The sequence below is a fragment of the Netta rufina genome (genome assembly GCF_964035555.1).
Source record: "Netta rufina genome assembly, chromosome: 8".
Classification (NCBI taxonomy): domain Eukaryota; kingdom Metazoa; phylum Chordata; class Aves; order Anseriformes; family Anatidae; genus Netta; species Netta rufina.
Window position 1 is genome coordinate 28,621,239 of NC_140131.1, and position 18,699 is coordinate 28,639,937.

The following is an 18,699-nucleotide window of genomic DNA, read 5'->3' on the forward strand; positions in this document are numbered from 1 at the left end:
CACTTATCCATCGTTAGTTGCAGACCTCTTCTGTGGATATTCGGTATATAAAACAACACAAACTGTTTTATTGTGCCTGTGTGACCTGCAAGTCACACTGTACACTTGTGCAGGTGTATATGCACACACTTCAGTATGAATTATGGCATGTAGCACATGATGCCCTTACACCTTACCATGATGTTCATGGAAATGAAGCTAACATTAGCTAAGGAAATTGCCATAGCCACTGCGCTTCCCAGGCAGTTCAGAACACAGAAATGGGCACAGTTCTGTCTCCGCGTGCACCCAGAGACATGTCCTTGGCATCCCACGTCCTTTCCCTTTCCATTTATCTCTCTGCAGACTGTGCCCTTGAGGCTTTCTCCCCATGCGGTCACAAGAAACCTTTCCACCTCTGTAGTCTGGTGCTCACACTCAGATTGCCTTCAGATTGACTTCAAATCCTTTCTGTGTGTACATTTGATGTTGTACCATGCTGCTTTCTTTACCAAAATATCGCATGGGACCAAGAGTACACTGCAGCAGGTCCTTGCCCACCCTCAGCCCCACGCCCGAGCAGCAGCAGCGCAGCCCCCGCTGCCCCCCACAGTGCTTCAGGAAACGCCTCTGCGAGGGCTGCCTGCCTGCCTGCCTGCCGGGCAGCCGCTAGATGGCCGCCCAGCCCCGGCCAGAAGCCTTCACCCTGCCAACACGTCTCCTCCCTGCCTTTGCCCGGGGCCTGGCGGCGTGTTTGAAGAGCAGGGGGCGGCCGCCGCCTCTCAGGCCTGGCTGTGAGCGCCTGGTGCCCGAGATCCTGTCAGGGCCAGGGCGCGGGTTGTGTCAGGCGCCCTGCGAGGGGGCCGAGCTCGGGAGCGAGCTCCTTCATCGCTCGTTGCCTGTTACCTAATCACAGGCTCAGTAATTAGCTGGTCTTTGTGGCTGGGCGTGTTAATGGGCCTGTTGGTAACTCAGGAAGGTCAAGCTGAGCCTTGCGTGCGGTGGAAGCTCAGGGTATGTGGGAGGGTAAGGCAGGGACACAGCAGAAATGGGACAAGGACCACAGGCTCCCAGGAAAACACAGTTCTGGGGGTATGAGCATTCTCCTTGCCCCAGGATAGCAATGAACTTCCCTCCACTCCTTCCCCCTCCAGCCAAAAAAAATAAATAAATACGGTGTAAGCACCCCCTTTCTGGCAGTTCTGCCATACCAAGCAAGCACTTTTTCACAGAAAGCAAGAAGTGGAAAAGACTTGAAGCAGAGCAAGGGGGAGATCCTGAAGCAGTGGGCTTTTCCACTGCTGGATCCTGAAGGAGCCCCCCAGCCCGGTCACTGTGGGGACACCAGTGTCAGTGCGCCCTAACGCAATGCGGGCAGCTGACAGGACTGCAGCGGCAAGGCACAGAGCACACAGCTGCAGGAAAACACTTTCCATTGCTCGCAGCAGTCACAGCAGAATGTGATTTTGAAACAGGTTTTTGTGGCATAAAACAACTACAGAAAAGTTCCAGTTTGCTACGCTGCCATGAGCTGAGCCGACTGAACGAATTATCTGAAATCTTTACTGGTGAGGGGCCACAAGCAAAATATAAAATAAGACACAGATCACTTACACTCACACAGAATTTCTTAAGTTTTCTCTGCAAGGCCTGAGAAGAACCTGATAACCCCTAAACACAAATCCAAATAGAGCTAGGAGCACTGGTTCTGCTTTTGTCAGAAAGCTGTCTCCACTGTTTTTAGTCACCTGAACTGACACTTACAACAGTGTTTGTCTGGTAAGCTGATACAACAACAGTCTGCAACATGAGGAACAACCCTGCACACCCTCAGCACTATTGTTTGCAAACAGGGTCATATTCAGCAATTGTTGTCAAACCACTAACATGCTGTCTTCACTAAGATGTCATTGGTTGGTGTGCGGAACACTACCTGTTCAAGGCTGCAAGACCTTTTAGATTATTCTTTAAAATGTTATATTCATGTTCCCATACAAATAATATCCAATTAAAGACATTACAGAGGGGGGGAAAAAAAAAGTCACTTGAGGTCTAGAAAAAAAAAAAAAAAAAAACCATCTCTGAGGACTAGAAGAAAAAAAAAAAAAAATCTTTGGGGAATGATTACATTACCTGGGATCAGTTACTCGAAGGCATAAGAGAACAAAGGTTCTCTTTTAAGTACAGAGGAATCTTCCACAAGAAAAAATAGGCAAAGTAGATGGACTTAAATTGCAAAAACAGAATTTCAGGCACTTTTAGCGGTAAGGAGAACAAAGTGCTTCCGACAGACGGCATGGAGAACTTGCAAGTCCTTGCCCACAGAGGTCCTCACAAACAAGCTAAATGCTTTTTCAGGATGTCTTTGTATACTTGTGATTGAAGTCACAGCAATATATTGGATGACTTTTCTGTCATTCTTTCTGTTGCATGATTTTATGCAACACTCTGATTTTGTGATAGTGAAAGGATCATAAAATACAAGTTTGTAATTCATGTCGGCTGTTCTCTAATGGAACATATAGCAATGTTCCCCAATTTCCAGTCATGATACAGCCCCACGAGAACCCTCATTTTAATGCACTTTTGCCCTTTCTCTTTCCACACCCAGCAGAATTAAGAAAGGAAGAGGTAGGTGGTTTTCAAAATTAACTGAAAAAAAAAGAAATAGTATTGAAGTTCCAGAAATCAGCTATGTTTAAGAATGAATAAAAATTCAACAGATACAAAAGCGGTTCATCTTCACTAAAATCTTAGTTTCAACCACATGCTTGCACACTCTTTGAGATTAAAAAAACTAAAATGCATTTTTATGGAAAACATGCTTCTCTGAGAACTTCCACGATCCACACAGCCACCTATAGAGGCAAACAAACAATTTTGGATGTCTTAGTACAGCCATGTCCAAGCACATCTGCAGAAAAACATGGAAAAAACACGTGAAAAATAGGCTCAGTAGAGTCTACCCGGACAGGTATGAAAGATGATGTCCTCACCACACTGCTACTTGCTTATTAAAATATAATCCATATTGACTAATTTAAATCAGCTAGAACACTGACACTTCTACTGGTTTTAGGCTATTAAATATAAGTGCATATTCCCATCATGCACTTCATGTGTGAAGACTCAAGAGAGAGGAATTCCATCTACCAGAGAAAGAGGGTGCAGATGCCCTTGACCCAGAGGAAAACCTTCAATTTTTCCACCTCCTAAACTGCTGTTAGGTTAAGCATTTTATTTTCTGCAAAATGTGAGTTCCGAGCACCAGCACTCACCAACAAGCAACTCTATGTTTTAATGTTTTAATCTGCCATAATGTTCAGCTCCCCAGCAACACCCTTGCCTCCACCCCCCCCCCCCCCCCCCCCCCCCCATCCATGATTTCCCAATTATTCTGGTTATGATTTTGTGAAAGTTAACTGAGGTAGCAGAGACTAGGCTAGCTGAGGATTTAATTGCTAGGTACAAGTACTTTCAGAGAAAAGAAGCACATAATTTCTAGTGCATGTTATGTAACGTAATTGGGGCAAATGTTATTTCACAAAATACTTCTATGACTATGACATGATCTCCACTTCATGGAGAGAAATAAACACACAACTGCCATTCACTAATTTTGCCCTATTCTGGATCCTCAAAAATGAGTGAAAAGAACACTTTATTTTCTGCTGATGCAGACTTTCTGGGTGTACTTAACATAAACACTCAACTGTGCCTGGCTGGGTGGGGCTGAGGTTTAGCTTTTTAAACATCTTATACTGTCATTCTGAAACTTACTTACAGGTGTGATCAACTTTGCAGGATTTCCCTTTCATGCTGGGAGCAACGACTGAGCCAGCATGCAAGGAGCAGCACAGGAAAAAATTAAGTGAAACAATTATTCATTTTTAACTACAGTTCCAACACCACTCCCATGCAAACTGATGGTAAATCTTCCATCAAGAAGCAAGGGTTCGAGGTCTGACCCAGAGGTAGCACCCATACGTTAGTGACCACTGGGAGGGTCAGGTGCAGGTCTGGTACAGGAATTTTTAACTTTGGTAGAATCGCCAACAACTTGTTCCAGAAACAAATTTAATCTGAGCCCAGGATCTGCCTTAAATGAGAATTGTCCATACAACTCTCACGGTGTCCTTTCTGCTTTAAGATGCTTTCCATTCGTAGCCCCACTGCTAATTAACTGTTGTATAACAACAAAGCCAATGTGCCTTTCAGAGACTGACCATCAGGACTTTGTGACAGAACACTGAACAAGCAGTAAAGGGGAATGATTCCTGCTTAAAAACAAAACAAAACAAAAACACATAGAATAAGAAAAAAAAAATAAAGACAGAGGACAAGTCGTCTTCTCCCTCTTTCAGAGGACAAGTCGTCTTATCCCTCTGTCAGAGAAGACAAGTAAACAGTGTAATTTCAGCTTCCCCAGCACTTTACGTATAAAAACTCTCTTTTGAAATACAGACAGCAACCACAAACGGATCTGTAGTAATGTCTCTGCAATCAAAACAGCTCCGGGTACATCTGCATGCCTGGGGGCAGATAAATGAGAGTATCTGGGGCTGACACCAGCTAGCCACATTAGCACTGCTAAAACTGGTAAGTCACGAAAAAGATGGTGCATTAGCTTAAGCTGCAGTTACACAGCTATACAGTTTTCAGGCTCAGATGACCAGGTCAAAGCACAGACAGAAGAGCTGTGTCTGGGCTTGACATACCTTCCACGTGAAAGGTAAATTAAAATCAAACAAACCTCCAGAAACATGCGTAACTAAAACTGGAAATAAGAAAGGCATCCTGTACTTCTGGTCCCCTTTAGCTTTTCATCTCATTTATTTTTACAAACTTCACCCTTATGAACTCTAAAAAATGCACAGTACACTGTGGCAAAGTTTTAAAGATGGCCAGGATCAAGTAGATGCAAGTCCAAGCCTTTTTCCTAAATCACTCTCCAGGTCACCTTCATTTAACTCAAACGCAAATAAATGCACACACAGCCACTCAGAACAAGGAGTCAAAGGCAAATGACTGACAGTGTTTACATTCTCCTGTCGTGTATCATCAACAATAGAAACAGCTATACCTTAGCCACAACTAGTCAAACAGGCCAGATCCTTTTTTGTAATGCACACAGGAGCAACATACAACCTGCATGAGTGTGCCTGAACAATGTGGGAAATCTGCTTATGGAAATCCCTCATGGATTATGTTTGTGCCTATCTGTTAGACCAAAACTCTATTCAAACTGCAGGGCTTGTTGTAGCCCACTCAGACCTCCACCTTCATCTCAAATCCCAAGTCTAACAGCACGGCTAACAGCGGAGTATTTCTGACAATTTAATTAAAGCATTTCCAGGCCAGCATGCCACGTGCCAGAGAGGCTCGCAGTCATAGAACAAAAGGCAAGTTCAGCAGCCAGCTACCTTGGAGCAAAAATGAGCAGAAACATTAGCCAGGTTTGTTTCTGACTTCATATAAGGAGTTAGTATTTTGACATCCTTTCCAATCCTACCGCACAAAGTGTAGGGATTACAGTGTTACATGAATCTACATGTTCTGCAAGCTTTTTAAATACAATGCAGAGAATGTGTCAGACATAAAATGTCATCGACTTAATTCATTTGGTTATCAAAACTCTGAACAAGTTAAAGCCATCATTATTCCATTTCCCAAACCCAAGCAGACATGGAGCTGCTTGATTTATACAGATGATGCTTACAGGAAACAAGCTTTTTCATTTTGCTGACTCTGAACAGGAAATTTCATGCATGCAATTGTATCAATAAAAATCCTACTTCTGATTTGTGGGAACCCCTCCACTTTCAGTTTCATTAAATTTTTGCCAGATTTTGATTACAATAAGGAAATGCAGTTAAGGGCATTGCAGTTGATTGATGGATGGGGGGAGAACTCATGCTGGTGGTTAGACTGCCATTATTTTGTGGTTAATATTGTTTCTTTTCTGACTCATTGTATTATAACAATGACATTCATTCAGAAGGGAAGGAGAAGTTTTATTAGGTTGATTTCCCATAACAGAAAAAGAGTAGAGGCCACACACAAGGCTAAGGCTGCAAGTGACATATATGAAAATGCTTTCAAATACAGTTAAAAATGCTTTGCTATTTGTCCCACTTTGCTCTGAAGTGTGGTTCAGAGCCACATCAATCTCATTCTGGGCATGGGCAGAGTCAAATGGGATGAAAAGCATAATGTTAGGAATACTTACACCTTCTTTAGTGCACCTGGACAGATTTGTTTGTTTGCGCCCCGCTATAGATGAATGGTTTGATGAAATGAGCAAAGCACAAGGAAGCTTCTTCGGGAGGACTAATAAAACCCTGGTTATTTTATCAATAAAGTGTTTACATAGACACACACAAAATCAGTAGAGAAGGGTGTGAAGGCTGCTTGATAACCTGTGTGAAAAAGATCGGTCCTCTGACTAAGCATCAATGTATATCATAATTACCAAGGTGTCACGCTTGGGTGATACAGACCTGTTCAGTGCCTTGTCTCTACTAACCTGTTCTCAAAAGGCTGCCCTCAGGTGGATAACAAAGTAATTCAGATAGGCTCAGAGGACTAAAGTAAAGGCAAGACTGAAATAAGCATTTTCACAATTTGCAATTGCTTTCAACATTCTGCACTACATTTTTAGCACTTCTACTCAGTAGATATTGTAGTTTAACTACAGCTACCAAAACTTTGTTAGCTTGGGCTTTAATGTCCCATAGCATCATACTCTCACTGTACTTCAGGAAGGGAACCATCTTGCAGCAACACACACTGATGTGCATGCTGTCCTGGTTTCAGTTAGGACAGAGTTAATTTTCCTCCTAGTAGCTGGTAGAATGCTATGTTTTGGCTTAGGATGAGAAGAGTGCTGATAACACCCCGATGTTTTAATTGCTGCAGAGCAGTGCTTACACCAAGCCAAGGACGTTTCAGCTTCTCACTCTGTCCTGCCAGCGGGCAGGCTGGGGGTGCAGCAAGGGAGGGGACAGACCCAGGACAGCTGACCCAAACTGGCCACAGGGGTATTCCATCCCATATGGGGTCATGCTGAACAATAGATAGGGGTGGATAGCTGGGGGGGGGAGGGCGGCTGCTCAGGGTTAGGCTGGGCATCAGTCAGCGGGTGGTGAGCAATTGCATTGTGCATCACTTGTTTGTACACATCATTACTAGTAGTACTATTATCATCATTATTGTTATTATTGTTATACTGGGATGCACGCAGACGTGGCACAGCTACTGCAGGTCTATGCCATCCTTCCACAAACACTGCATCCCCGTACTCCCTTAGGAGAAAATCAAGCCGGAGCTAGTTCACTTTCCTCTTGGGCACCACTGCCAAGGGGCACAGCCCTGCTTCACCCAGCTCCCAGGCTGGGGTTGGCCCTACCTGCTCCGCTCCCACTACCTGAGGCAGGCAGGTGGCCGCGGCTGTCCCACAGACCACCACAGACCTTTCTGCTCCCTCCTCGCTCCGGCTGAGGTGTGTGGTGTGGGGCCTTCCTCTGGCTGGCCCTCAACCGCATGCAGCCAGCTGCAAGGTCAGTGGTGCCTCAGCTGAGCGATGAAAAAAACAATCGAGACTTCAGCCAAAAATCCTTTCATAAACAGTTCAAGACCTGGGACACACTTCTGCCTAAGATGCTTCTGGTTGCTTTTACACTGCCCCAAGTTTACACAGGGTGCCTGTTTTCACTGAGAACGTAAAGTGCCAGGCGGAGAGAGCAAAGAGCTGTAGGGGAGGCCCGTGCAGCCCCACTCCCTCAGGCTGGCAGGGAGCCATTTCGTGCTGTGGCCAAGAAGACCCGCAGGCTGCACATGAGACCGCTACAGTGCTCCCACGAAAACACCACCGCTTTCAAGGCCTGGCCTACTTTGCAGCTGCTGTGCTCGAGTTCTCACCTTGAAGTCTCAGGCTCAGCACCCGTGAACCCCACAAGCGCTGGAGCTGTGGCAGTTTCTCAGGGGCCCCTTTGACCTTTTGAGAGCTGCGAGCGCCGGCTGCTTGCTGCAGGGGGGCGGCCAGGCACTCACTCGCTGGCGGGTGCCAAAACCACTCCTCACTTCGGGTTTAAACCTCACCTCCCCATTACAGCGCACACTTTTTACAGATACAAGCATTGTTTTTTTTGGCTTTGTCTTGTTCCTTTATTCTGCTACAGTGGTTTTTGAGTCTCTCTCCCCACCACCTGCCGCCCTGGTCCAGGGTCCCCAGGCCCACAGTGAGGCCACGCCATGAGCAGTGCCACCGCCACGGGGCCCCGCAGCCACTGCCGTCTGCACCACCCGGGGAACCCACAGCAGGCAGAGGTGAAGGGCAAGGCGCAGGAAGAGCTGGGGCAGGGGGGTGGGCAGGAAAACCAAGGGGAGCAGGAACAGCACTGAGGAAAAGGGGGGCTGGAGGGGCATCGGTCAGCAAAGGTCCTGTGTGGGCGGGCTGAGGCGGGTGCTGTGGGGAAGGAAGAGCTCCCGGCCCACCACGGTGCACCAAGGCATCAAGCATTAAAGTGCGGCTAAATCCTAATCTGAAATACGTGTTTTAACTGGTTCTGGCTTCTGCAGGCAGAATCCGCTCTTTGTCTTGAGCATTAAATGGTTTTCTTTCTCTCTGCATCATCCAGCACACTTCCATAGCGTAGCTGGTAGGCTGAGTATTGTGTTTCCCGGCTCTCCTCTCTGGTGGGAAAAGGCTTTGCTCACTGAGCCTTTTATAGTCGTTCATCCTATTAAACCGCCTTGCTTTGTTGTCCTCTGAGCCCTCTTTAATGCCTTTGCAGTTTTCAGCAAGTTTAGTGAAAAGCAGAACTTCACGCTGCCGTTAAAGAGTTCTGACCCCAGCCACTTGCACTGATGAACCATTTCGAGTTAAAAGATTTGGCGTTCCTTCACCATCTCCATTGTATGGACCAATTCCTCTCCCTCCCACCTATATTATTTATTAGAAAAGTAAAATATGACCACTTTTCCATGAGAAATGGTCAAACTGAGATGAAAGGTAAAGATTTTCTCAAGCAACACTTGCAATATGTAAAAAGAGTAAGACTAGGAAAAAAAATAAATACAGTAATAGAGTAAGATGCAAAATGTATTGAATTTCTAAGACAAGGGGAAAAATAAAAGAGAGAGAGAGAGAACTCTTTTTGAAATGGAGTTGTAGGCAGCTTTGAAGTGATATCTCTATGCCAGCATAAAGGATTTGCTCAAAAGGTGTGATCGGATAACCCTGTACACGCCAGCTACAAGCAATTTCTTATCTCACGCTTAAACCAGCAGTAAAAGTGGGAGTTGCAATGGATATAAAAACAGCTACAAGGGACTGGTGTTTGGGAAATAGCTCAAGTTTATTCCTCATGCAACAGGCATCTGAGTGGCCACCAGATTAGAAGAAAACGTTAGACCGTAGTTGTGTCTTCACTGAAAGGAAGAAAGATAATAAGATAGACTTTTGGTGAGCTGTTTTTCCATAACAGCTCCTTTCAAGGATGCATTTTTCAGCCAAGATCTCAGTCATTCTTCCAACTATGAGGATAGAGTTGTCTGTACTGCTAAAAAACCTTTTTCTGTTTGATTTTCCCACCATATGCTAGCTGTGATACAGCAGCATCCAGGTATGAAAGCACAAGGAGATATTGCAAGTAGCAGGGCAATAAATGACCTGGCAGACCATCCCCCATATTCAGAATGCCATAGAAAGCAATCCTTCAAATAATACCACAAAATACAAAATAATCAGCTGCAAACAACCTTGTATATATATATACACATATGTATATATAATATATATATACATTATATACCTTTGCGGGAAGGTGAGAATTCACAAGGCCTTGCCTAGAGCTGCTCAGGAAAGAGCTACAGTTCTAAGGATACACTTCACAGCTGCAAACCCTTGACTTTGTGCCTTAATTATCACCGAGGATTCTTTCCCTTCATTTCAGGTGAAGAATATCAGATACTATAGTCTAATTCCTCACCAATCCCAAACTGTCTCTGAAACCTGTTCTCTTGTGCACTCTGAACCACAGTTGTGCCAAATCTAGTTTTCACATCATGTGAAAATTGTTATTGCACTTTCTCCATAACCATATAAATTCTGTTTTCATTGCTTATATAAATTCACATCCCCATCTTCACGTTATACAACTGTAGGTGCTCAGTATTGAGGTGTACTTGCATGAGGCCGTATTCCAGTGATTTATGCCAGTGTCCTGCCAAGTCAAGAAGTCTGGGCTTATGCAGAGCATATGTATGCTGAAGAGAGCAAAAAAGCTTTTAGCAGATAGCTCAGACCGCCACCTGAAAGTTTCATCTGTCAGCACTGATTCAAACCAAAGACTTTTGCTAGGTAGTGATTGTTTTCATGGGTGATTCCACGGAGCCTAGAAGATAATTTTAGCTCAGTATTTACTCAGTGATTTCCCCCCAGCCTGTGGTTTCCATATGTTCATTAGTTATAAAAAAAAAAGTGCAGTCTGAATTTTGAGCCTGCTTGTAGCTGAGAAGAGTGATTATGAATAGGCATTGCAAAAGCTACGTACACATGTAAATATTTAATCTGGCTTTGGTCACGTTTCGCCAATGAGCCATGCTGTTGTATAGTTACTGTACAATGAATTTAAAGATGGATCTTCTCCAAGTGATCATTCATTTAAGTGCAGGGAAAAAAAAAAAAAAAAAAAAAAAAAAAAAAAAAAAGCCTTTGTGTCAGTTTTCCATTATGCTACTGCTAAATCAGGCTTGGTTGCAGAGGTTCACAGAGGGTTGACAGAGCTTTGTTGGCTATGCTTTATTAGGACTTTTCCATGCCCAGAGAATTCCTGGGTGTGGCTGATGTGATTTCCTGCCTTTTTGTGCTGTGAAGGTAGTGGGGATGGCTCTGAGGGCAACAAAATAGTTCCAGTTTAACTCAGGGAGGAGATTTTTTGGTAGGGTAAGAGATCTGGCTTAGCAGAGCTTTGCTTGGTGGGTTTTATTTTGAGAATGTTGCTCTGGCACAACATCTCTCAGGATTTGTGGGTGATTACTGGACACACAAGGAATGTGCCCCTCTCTTCCTGTCTGGGAGCAGGTCCTTAATATAGTAATTTTCTTTAGTCGTACACGTAAGCCTACATTGATTATGTTCCCAAATTCCCTCCCAAAACACATTATTTTTGTTAGTAGCTTGATTTATCTTTGATTGAGTTGATTGAGTTTCAGGTCTCTCTAGACACTTTTTATTTCAGCATAAAACTTGTACTGGAACAAGTTAGCTGCATCACAAGTTCTTACATCTACCTCCTGTGTACAAGGTGAATTTAATTACTGTTAATTGTTATAGAAATAGAACTTTAAAAAATCCTAGGCGAAGAGTAACAATTAAATATTACTCAGGTAGAGTAATAATTAGAGGGAAATGTCCTGACCCTATGCAATTCTTGCAGATTGCATAAAGAGAAATAATATTCTATGAGAATAAATTACACCACAGAAAATGAACAAACTCTCCCCATCTGTGAATGCAAAGATGGGATTAGAAATGATTATGAAAGCAGATGACAGGAACTGAATTTAGATGGACTTTGCTCGTTTCTTATATCCTTGAAGGTTCAGTTGTAGTTGGATTCATTTCCTTTTCCAAGAAAAATAATAAGGAGAATTATTAAAAGGCAGTAAATGTTTTCCTGGGGAATTTCAAAACCCCGTAAATGAAAAAAAAAAAAAAAAAAAAAACCTGTCCTTGGGGAATTTCCAGCATGTCAGAGCTGAGAAGGTTTTGTAGTTCTGTTCTACATACCCAAATTTTTGATGCTTTGTCAATCTGACCTTTTGTACACAAAATGCAATCAGCATTAAGATCTTCCAGGCCAAATTAGGAATCAGGAAACGTCGCAGTTGGGCAGTCCTTGTCGTTCTTAGTTGAACGAATAAGAGAAGGATGGATAGCAGTATTTTTATGTTTTTTTATGTCCCCTGGTCGTGGTCCTGACTGCCTGCAGTGCCCAGCAAGCCCAAGCTGTGCTCCTCCTGCCGTGGCCGCAGGGCGTTCTGGCTGCAGCCCAATAGACCCAGCGCTACACCTGGGTCCTACACGGGCACAGTCAGCTAGGGAGTTGCCCCAGGAGCAACAGAAGGAGCTTATGATCATCTTCTATCCCTGTTTTTATTCTTTGTGTTGGAAGAAGAGCTAGGAACAAGAATATAAATGAAAGGGCCAGGTTACTCCCGAGAATTCAGGCTATTTTATTTCACTGAGGGACTTGGTATAAGTTTAGTTTTCCTTTTTTTTTTTTTTCCTTTTCAGTTCTCAAAGCATGTTTTCAGCCAGGTTGTCGCATGGCCAGCAAAAGGACAAAGCCACTTGCCCTTTCAGTGCCTGTGGAAGGCACTCTGGGGTCTGAGGCGGGTGCTTTCTGCATTACAGGCTGCAGAACTGAGTGCAACACGGCTGGCCCAACAGCTGATTTATGTCATGGATGTGCGTGGCTGAGGAGCCGCAGCCTTCTCCCATAGGAAGTGAAGAGAGGTACAAATGGCCTTTTTTTTCCAGCAGGAACCCTAACTTTTATTATTGCTATTATTTTATTACAGTTATTAGTCCCAGTGTGATTTTTTTCTACATGCGTAGATGTGGCCAGTCTATGGAGGAAATAGCTTTCAGTTGTCTCGATCGGGAGCGTAGGAAATGCTTCCCATGGCTCAGAGCCACGCTCTGCTGCTTGCATGCCTCTTGTTGTGTGAATTGCGTAGTGCTTTGAGCTCCCTACCAAACTTGGGCTCCCACCACACAGTTGCTTTTACGGGGGAAAGCAGTCATTTCCCCCAAAGGCCAGCAGTGCAATTAGACAAGACAGATAAGAGAGGGATACAGGAACAAAGGCAGAGCGAAGGGAAGTGACTCACCTGTAGCCATCAGCTCCCAGAGGCTGGTGGCAGTCACAGGGGGCCTGTGGCACAGCCGTGCTGCGACATCGCCCGTCCCTCGTCACAGGATCTCAGGCCCAGCGGGGACAAACACCACAAATGCCCTTAAGGCTTCCGGAGCGGGAGGACCCCTCTCCCCTGGGTGACAACGTGCCTACCAGTCCAGGCGAGGACTTGAACCTAACCCATAAGTCATGTCCCTTGAATATTGCCTGTATTTACTCGCTGGCAGCACGTTGAGGCCTCAACTTGGACTTTCAAGGTTCATATGCTTCTGGTGCTCTGCACAGACGTGACTTTATCCCTGGGATAAAGCAGTGCTTTCCCTCATGGCTGCCAGCACCGCGCGTAAGCCATCATTGCCCAAATGAAGGCCTGAGCCAAGAGGGACTTTATCTTTTGCACAAACACAGATTTGACATTTTTTCCAGCTCTGCTCAGGTCACTAATTAAAAGCCTAGGAAGTGAGCACACATGAAATCATTCCTTCCGTACAGGCAGACAGATGGAGAGAAATTCCAGCCTGTTTCCACTCTTTTGTCTTCAGGGCATTTTTGGAATTTCCTTCAGGAAGTGAGGTTGCGACCCAAAGCCTTCCTCACCGAGCAGGCTCCAGTTTCCCACAGTAAACCTTGCACAGCGATGACATACGCTACGAGAAGGTGAGGTTTATCTTCACACTCCAACTGCATCCTGTACAAGCTCCGTGAAACTTAAAAGACCGAGAGGGAATGGCAGCAAGAGAGGAAATGGAAGTTGAAACTTTGGAAGAAATAATACCGTATCTGTACAGCTACCCAGCCAGTCCGTGCTGCCGCACCCAACGGGGCTACAGCTGCGCAGCTGAGAGCACAGGTCTGCATTTCAAAAACCTCCTGATACTTGCAGTGAGCTAAAAATTAAACTTATGAATGCTGTTAGCGATATAAACTAATTATTTCATTTACTCTAGGCAGTCATGGCAGCACTGTCAGGCGCCTTTTTTTGTTCTGTTTGTGCTTCACTACTTGTTGGAGGAAAACCGCTTGCGGTAATGCTAGTGTAGAGATTATTTTAATGGCAGTTCAGCATCTGCTGAGGAAAAGTCAGAGTCTAGCATTCATTTTGGATTTTACATGATATTGTAAGTGGCATCCTATGTCTTCACGGATCAAAGACCCCACAAAACCGGCTTAATCCCAGTGCCAAAATCAAGGAATTCTTTCATTTCTGTCAACAACTTCTATCAACAAAATCACACCCAGCACAAAACTCCCACAACAGTACAAAAGTACCAGTACTGTGATAACAGAATCTTTAAAAAAAAATCAGTTTATTAATGTTTAGAAGTCAATAAAGCTATGTGCAAATTGAACAATAAAAGTCAGGAACATTTTAAATACTATTTTTTAAACCAGAAAAAAAAAAATCAGTTTAATTGCACTGGAAATTTTACTACAAAGGCAATAAATTTTCTTTACAAAATACCACTTCTAGGAGTTGCCAATAACTGTAAATCAGTCAATTGCTCTCAGCTATCCCAGATATACCACTTCTGTTACAGTAATACTCTAGGTGCATGAAGACTCCTGCAACATATTAACTTATTTACATTGTACACATTCAACCCCATTAGCACAGGTTAGAAAAACAGAGGAGTAAAAATGACGCTGTAAAACAAATACATTCAATTTAATGATAGGTACTTCTTCCACGAACTGATAAAATACAGACATCTTTGCTGAAATTATAACCATGAATACAATGTGCCAAAATGTATTGCATTTTGTTATGGAAGTGCATTTATCTATAGCCATTTTGCTTCAACTCTCCTTGTATTCTTCTGAAACTCACTTTTCAGTTTTTCTGACCAATCTTGACCTTTGGAAATACTGTGCACCTGACACTGACCTTCCCCTTCAGTTTTTAGCTCTTTTTACTTCGGCAAAAATGCTGCTGTTGTCAATAGTATCTTAAACTGTTAGATTTACTCTCAGTCACCTTAAACCGAAATGACCTTTAGTTCTACCACGCATTTATCACGATAACGCAGTTTGTTTAATGCTAATAACAACATGGCAAACAACATAGGGAGCCAAATGCTGCTCTGAGCTACTCCACAAAAACTGACGCAGTCAACAGAATCCCATAGGTGGACACAACTGCCAAGTCTGCCTGGCTCTTGGTCTTCAAATGTAACACGGACCAACAACAGAAATTCACAGCTATGATCTCGCTAAATAAAACCCCAACAGCTTTGGACTCTGCACATAAAACCTTGCTACTTTTCTAAGAACTCTGGAAAGTGATGCCAAATTATGGTTGTACGTGCTCTAAATTATATTTGTGTGATCTCTTCCCTTGTTATATGTTAAACAAACACTTCTGACCAACTATACCAGAGCCACTGCTAAACTCAGTACAGAAAGACCTTTGTGTCAGTGGTTTGCTGCAAGTAAAGGAAAAATAACTTCACATTCTTCTCACAGGGAAAAAAAAAAAAAAAAAAAAAGGTTCATTCTCCCTCTCCCTCCTCCTCCCCCACTCTCTTTCTCTCACACACACCAGGCATCATTTCACCAAGGCATCAGTCTTTCAGAGTTACTAAGGAGATTTCAGGATATGAATGCGCCTGACAATCCTGAGCTGCCTCAGTGCAAAGACAAAACATGCTCCAGGGAAAAAGATTTTCAAGCCAGAACAGTCTGTCCCATTTCTTGAACTCCAGCCTCGCAAGTGCACCGTTTGCCTCATTAGAACTAATGCTACTCGCTCACTTGGCCCAGCGCTGACGCGGTGAGCAGGAGGCGCCTCAGCTCCCCCATTTCAGAGGAAGGCTCTGGAATACACCTCCACGGTTACTCCTAAGAAGATGAGGTAACATTGCCTGAAGACATGATGGTTTCAGGATGGTCGCCTTCCTCCTTCTGTGGGTGGGAGGAGTTGTCAGACTTACTCCTGCTGAACTCCATCCCTCCGATGATTGGCCTCTTGAATTTGGTCCCCGAATCTGCCGGGGGACATTTGCAGCAGCACAGGATCTTGATGAAAGCCCTCCGCATTTCTTTGTTTGTTAACGTATAGATGATAGGGTTCGTGGCTGAGTTGAGCACAGCCAGTACTAAGAAATACTCTGCTTTATATAGGATTGGGCAGGTCTTCACTTTACAGCCCACATCCAGTAAAAGCAGGATGAACAAGGGAGCCCAGCAGGCAATGAAGGCACTCAGAACTATGATCACTGTCTTGAGCAACGCCAGTGACTTTTCTGAGCTCCTAGTAGCTTTGGTAATGTTTTTGCGAAATGTCAGCCTACGGCTCCTAGTCCTCACCATGGAGTAGATCCTGCAATAGAGGACGACAATAGATAGCAAAAGGCCAGTGAAAACTGTGGTGCAAAAGAGAATATAGTGCTTGTGGTAGAGAGGCAGCACGGTGGAGCAGTTGGACAGGAGGTCGATGCAGTTCCATCCCATAATCGGGAGTCCCCCGAGTATCACAGAGATAACCCAGCAAGCACTGATCAGCAAGAAGGAGCGGAAGCTGTTGCTGCCATTGTGGAGCTTCATCTTCAACATGGTGATGTATCTCTCGATGGCAATGGCCAACAAACTGAACACAGAAGCAGACAAGGCAACAAACATGCTGCCTTCTCTTACAAACCACTGGGAGGGGGTGAGGCTGTAGGTTTTGTGTCCAGAGAGCAGGAGGTTGGCAGTGTAAGCCACACCAGCCAGCAAGTCTGAAAGAGCCAAGTTCCCAATGAAATAGTACATCGGTCTGTGAAATTTCTTGGTTTTCCAGATGGTGAGCAAGACAAAAATGTTCTCTAAGATTATAAAGCAGCAAATGATGATAAAAACCACCGACGTCACTTTTATTCCACTGTCCGCATTCTCATTTAGCTTTCCCGTGTAATTATAGTGCTCTTTGATGACATAGTTGACATCAGTGTTGGCGAGGCTGCTGACCACCTTCACGGGGGCGCTGGTGCCGGAGCTCATGGTGCCAGGCTGGGCGCCGCTTCCCCGCGGCCGCCGGACCGAGACGCCGAGCAGAAACCCGGGGCTGCCCGCAGCTCGCTGCTCCTGCACGCACCCAGAGACTGCAGCCCTGAGAACAGGAGGCACAGACAAAGCCCGGAGTTAAAAAAAGGTAAAGGAAACAATGCAACAAGCTTGAATTGGTTCGGGATAATCTGCTGATTGGATTGTGCACCAGTCGCAAATGCAGTCACACTGAAATAAGCTTTACTCGTCTGTTAAAATGCACTTAAGAGGTGGTCAGGCATGTTAAACAGCTAAAGCCAGTGGGACAAAACGCAGTTCTGTCACGCAGGGCTGCACAGGTAGAGCTGGGGTCGGCAGGGGCTGGCTCACTGCACTTCTTTAAGTGGGAACGCCGTCAGAGCTCCCAGCAGTAAGCACCTGGATCTCTTCCGTGGGAAACACGCCACAGACACAACGGCAGAGATTGAGCGAATGAATCAGGCTTCATTTGGTTTAACTGCAAATGCACGGAAGCCTGCACAGAAAGTGCGTGACAGACCTGCACTCTCCTCCTTCACTAGAGCCTGGATGCGTTTGGGAGGGGGCCGGTAGCAATACACCGATGCCATCCCAAGGAGCGGTGCAGGCAATTCACTGCTGTGGCAGAGAGCATCTCAGAGCTGTACAGAGGAAAGGCGCCCCCGATAAATAAAAGTTAGAGCACGCGGTATTAAGTTTAGAAGAAGAAGAAGGAGACCCGAGTGAGTCGCACAGCAAGCCCCTTCCCTGCGCCTGCAACAAAGCCGAGGCAGCCGGTACCTGGCGCTGGCAACCATCGGCGCTGCGAGCTGCAGGACCCGGCCGGGCTGCCCGCAGGGGCCGCCCCAGCAGCCGAGCGGAGCTGCGAGGCCGCCAGCCCCCGGCCACGGCCCCCCGGCCGCCCCCCGACCCCCTCTCACCGTCCTCAGCCGCCCGCCTCCGCCCCCCGCATCTTGCGCTGCCGCCGAGCGACTCCGGCGGCCGTGCCCGGGGCCGGGCGGTTTTAACGCCGCCGCCGCGGCCGCTCCCCCCCCCCGGTTTCCGACCGTCCCCTCCCAGCTCCTCCCTGCCCGCCGCCGGGAGCCCGGCCCGGCCCCGCCGCCTCCTGCCCGCCCCCTCGGCCGGGCCCCGGGTTCCTCCTCGCCCCTGGGCAGCATCGGGCCCGGCCGCCCTCCGACGGCAGCGGCGGGGCTCGGGCTGTCCGGGCGGATGGGGGACGTGGCTCCGGGCAGTCGCCACCCCAAACGCCCCCATGGAGTGGTGCTTCCATGTTAAGGAAAAAAAAAAAAGGAAAAATAAGGAAAAAAAAAGGCAAAACAAACAAACAAAACACAGGAGTCAGAAGGTGTTTAATAATAGGAAGAAAAGTTCTATTTATTTATTTATTAACAGTGGTACCAGGGTCATTATATAGAAGCTACAAAAGAAGTTGTGGGTTTAGGTTTTATAATTCCTTCTTCAAAGAAACCCACCTCAGCGAACCCAAAAGGGTGATTCCTGATAACCCACAGCTGCTCTTACTGCAGAAATGTTCCTCTTCCTTCCTTGCTCTGTTAACTCCACCTCAAATTGAAATGCAAAAGAATATCACAATAGGCCGGAGCTTAATACATTAGGTCTTTCAGTTCATAGCATCACACAATTCAATTAGCAGCAGCAGTTGTTATGGGGAGGCTGCTTTCCTCTGAGACACGGTGAGCGTAACACTACCCTCAGGAGGAGAGTCCTTATTTATGCTAATCGTCATGCTTCAATTGCTCCACGCCTCTCCCCGAATGACTCAGATAAATTA

At 45.5% G+C, this 18,699-nt stretch overlaps 1 protein-coding gene across 1 annotated transcript; it reads right to left on the bottom strand.

The window, feature by feature from the left end:
- Positions 1-14,195: 14,195 nt before the first annotated feature.
- Positions 14,196-17,881, bottom strand: S1PR1 (sphingosine-1-phosphate receptor 1). The gene is made up of 2 exons (XM_084290792.1): positions 17,828-17,881; positions 14,196-16,992 (listed from the first exon to the last, which is right to left on the bottom strand). Exon 2 carries the CDS (start codon positions 16,881-16,883, stop codon positions 15,744-15,746), a length of 1,140 nt encoding a protein of 379 aa, XP_084146918.1. The 5' UTR covers positions 16,884-16,992; positions 17,828-17,881; the 3' UTR covers positions 14,196-15,743.
- Between the last annotated feature and the right edge of the window lie 818 nt (positions 17,882-18,699).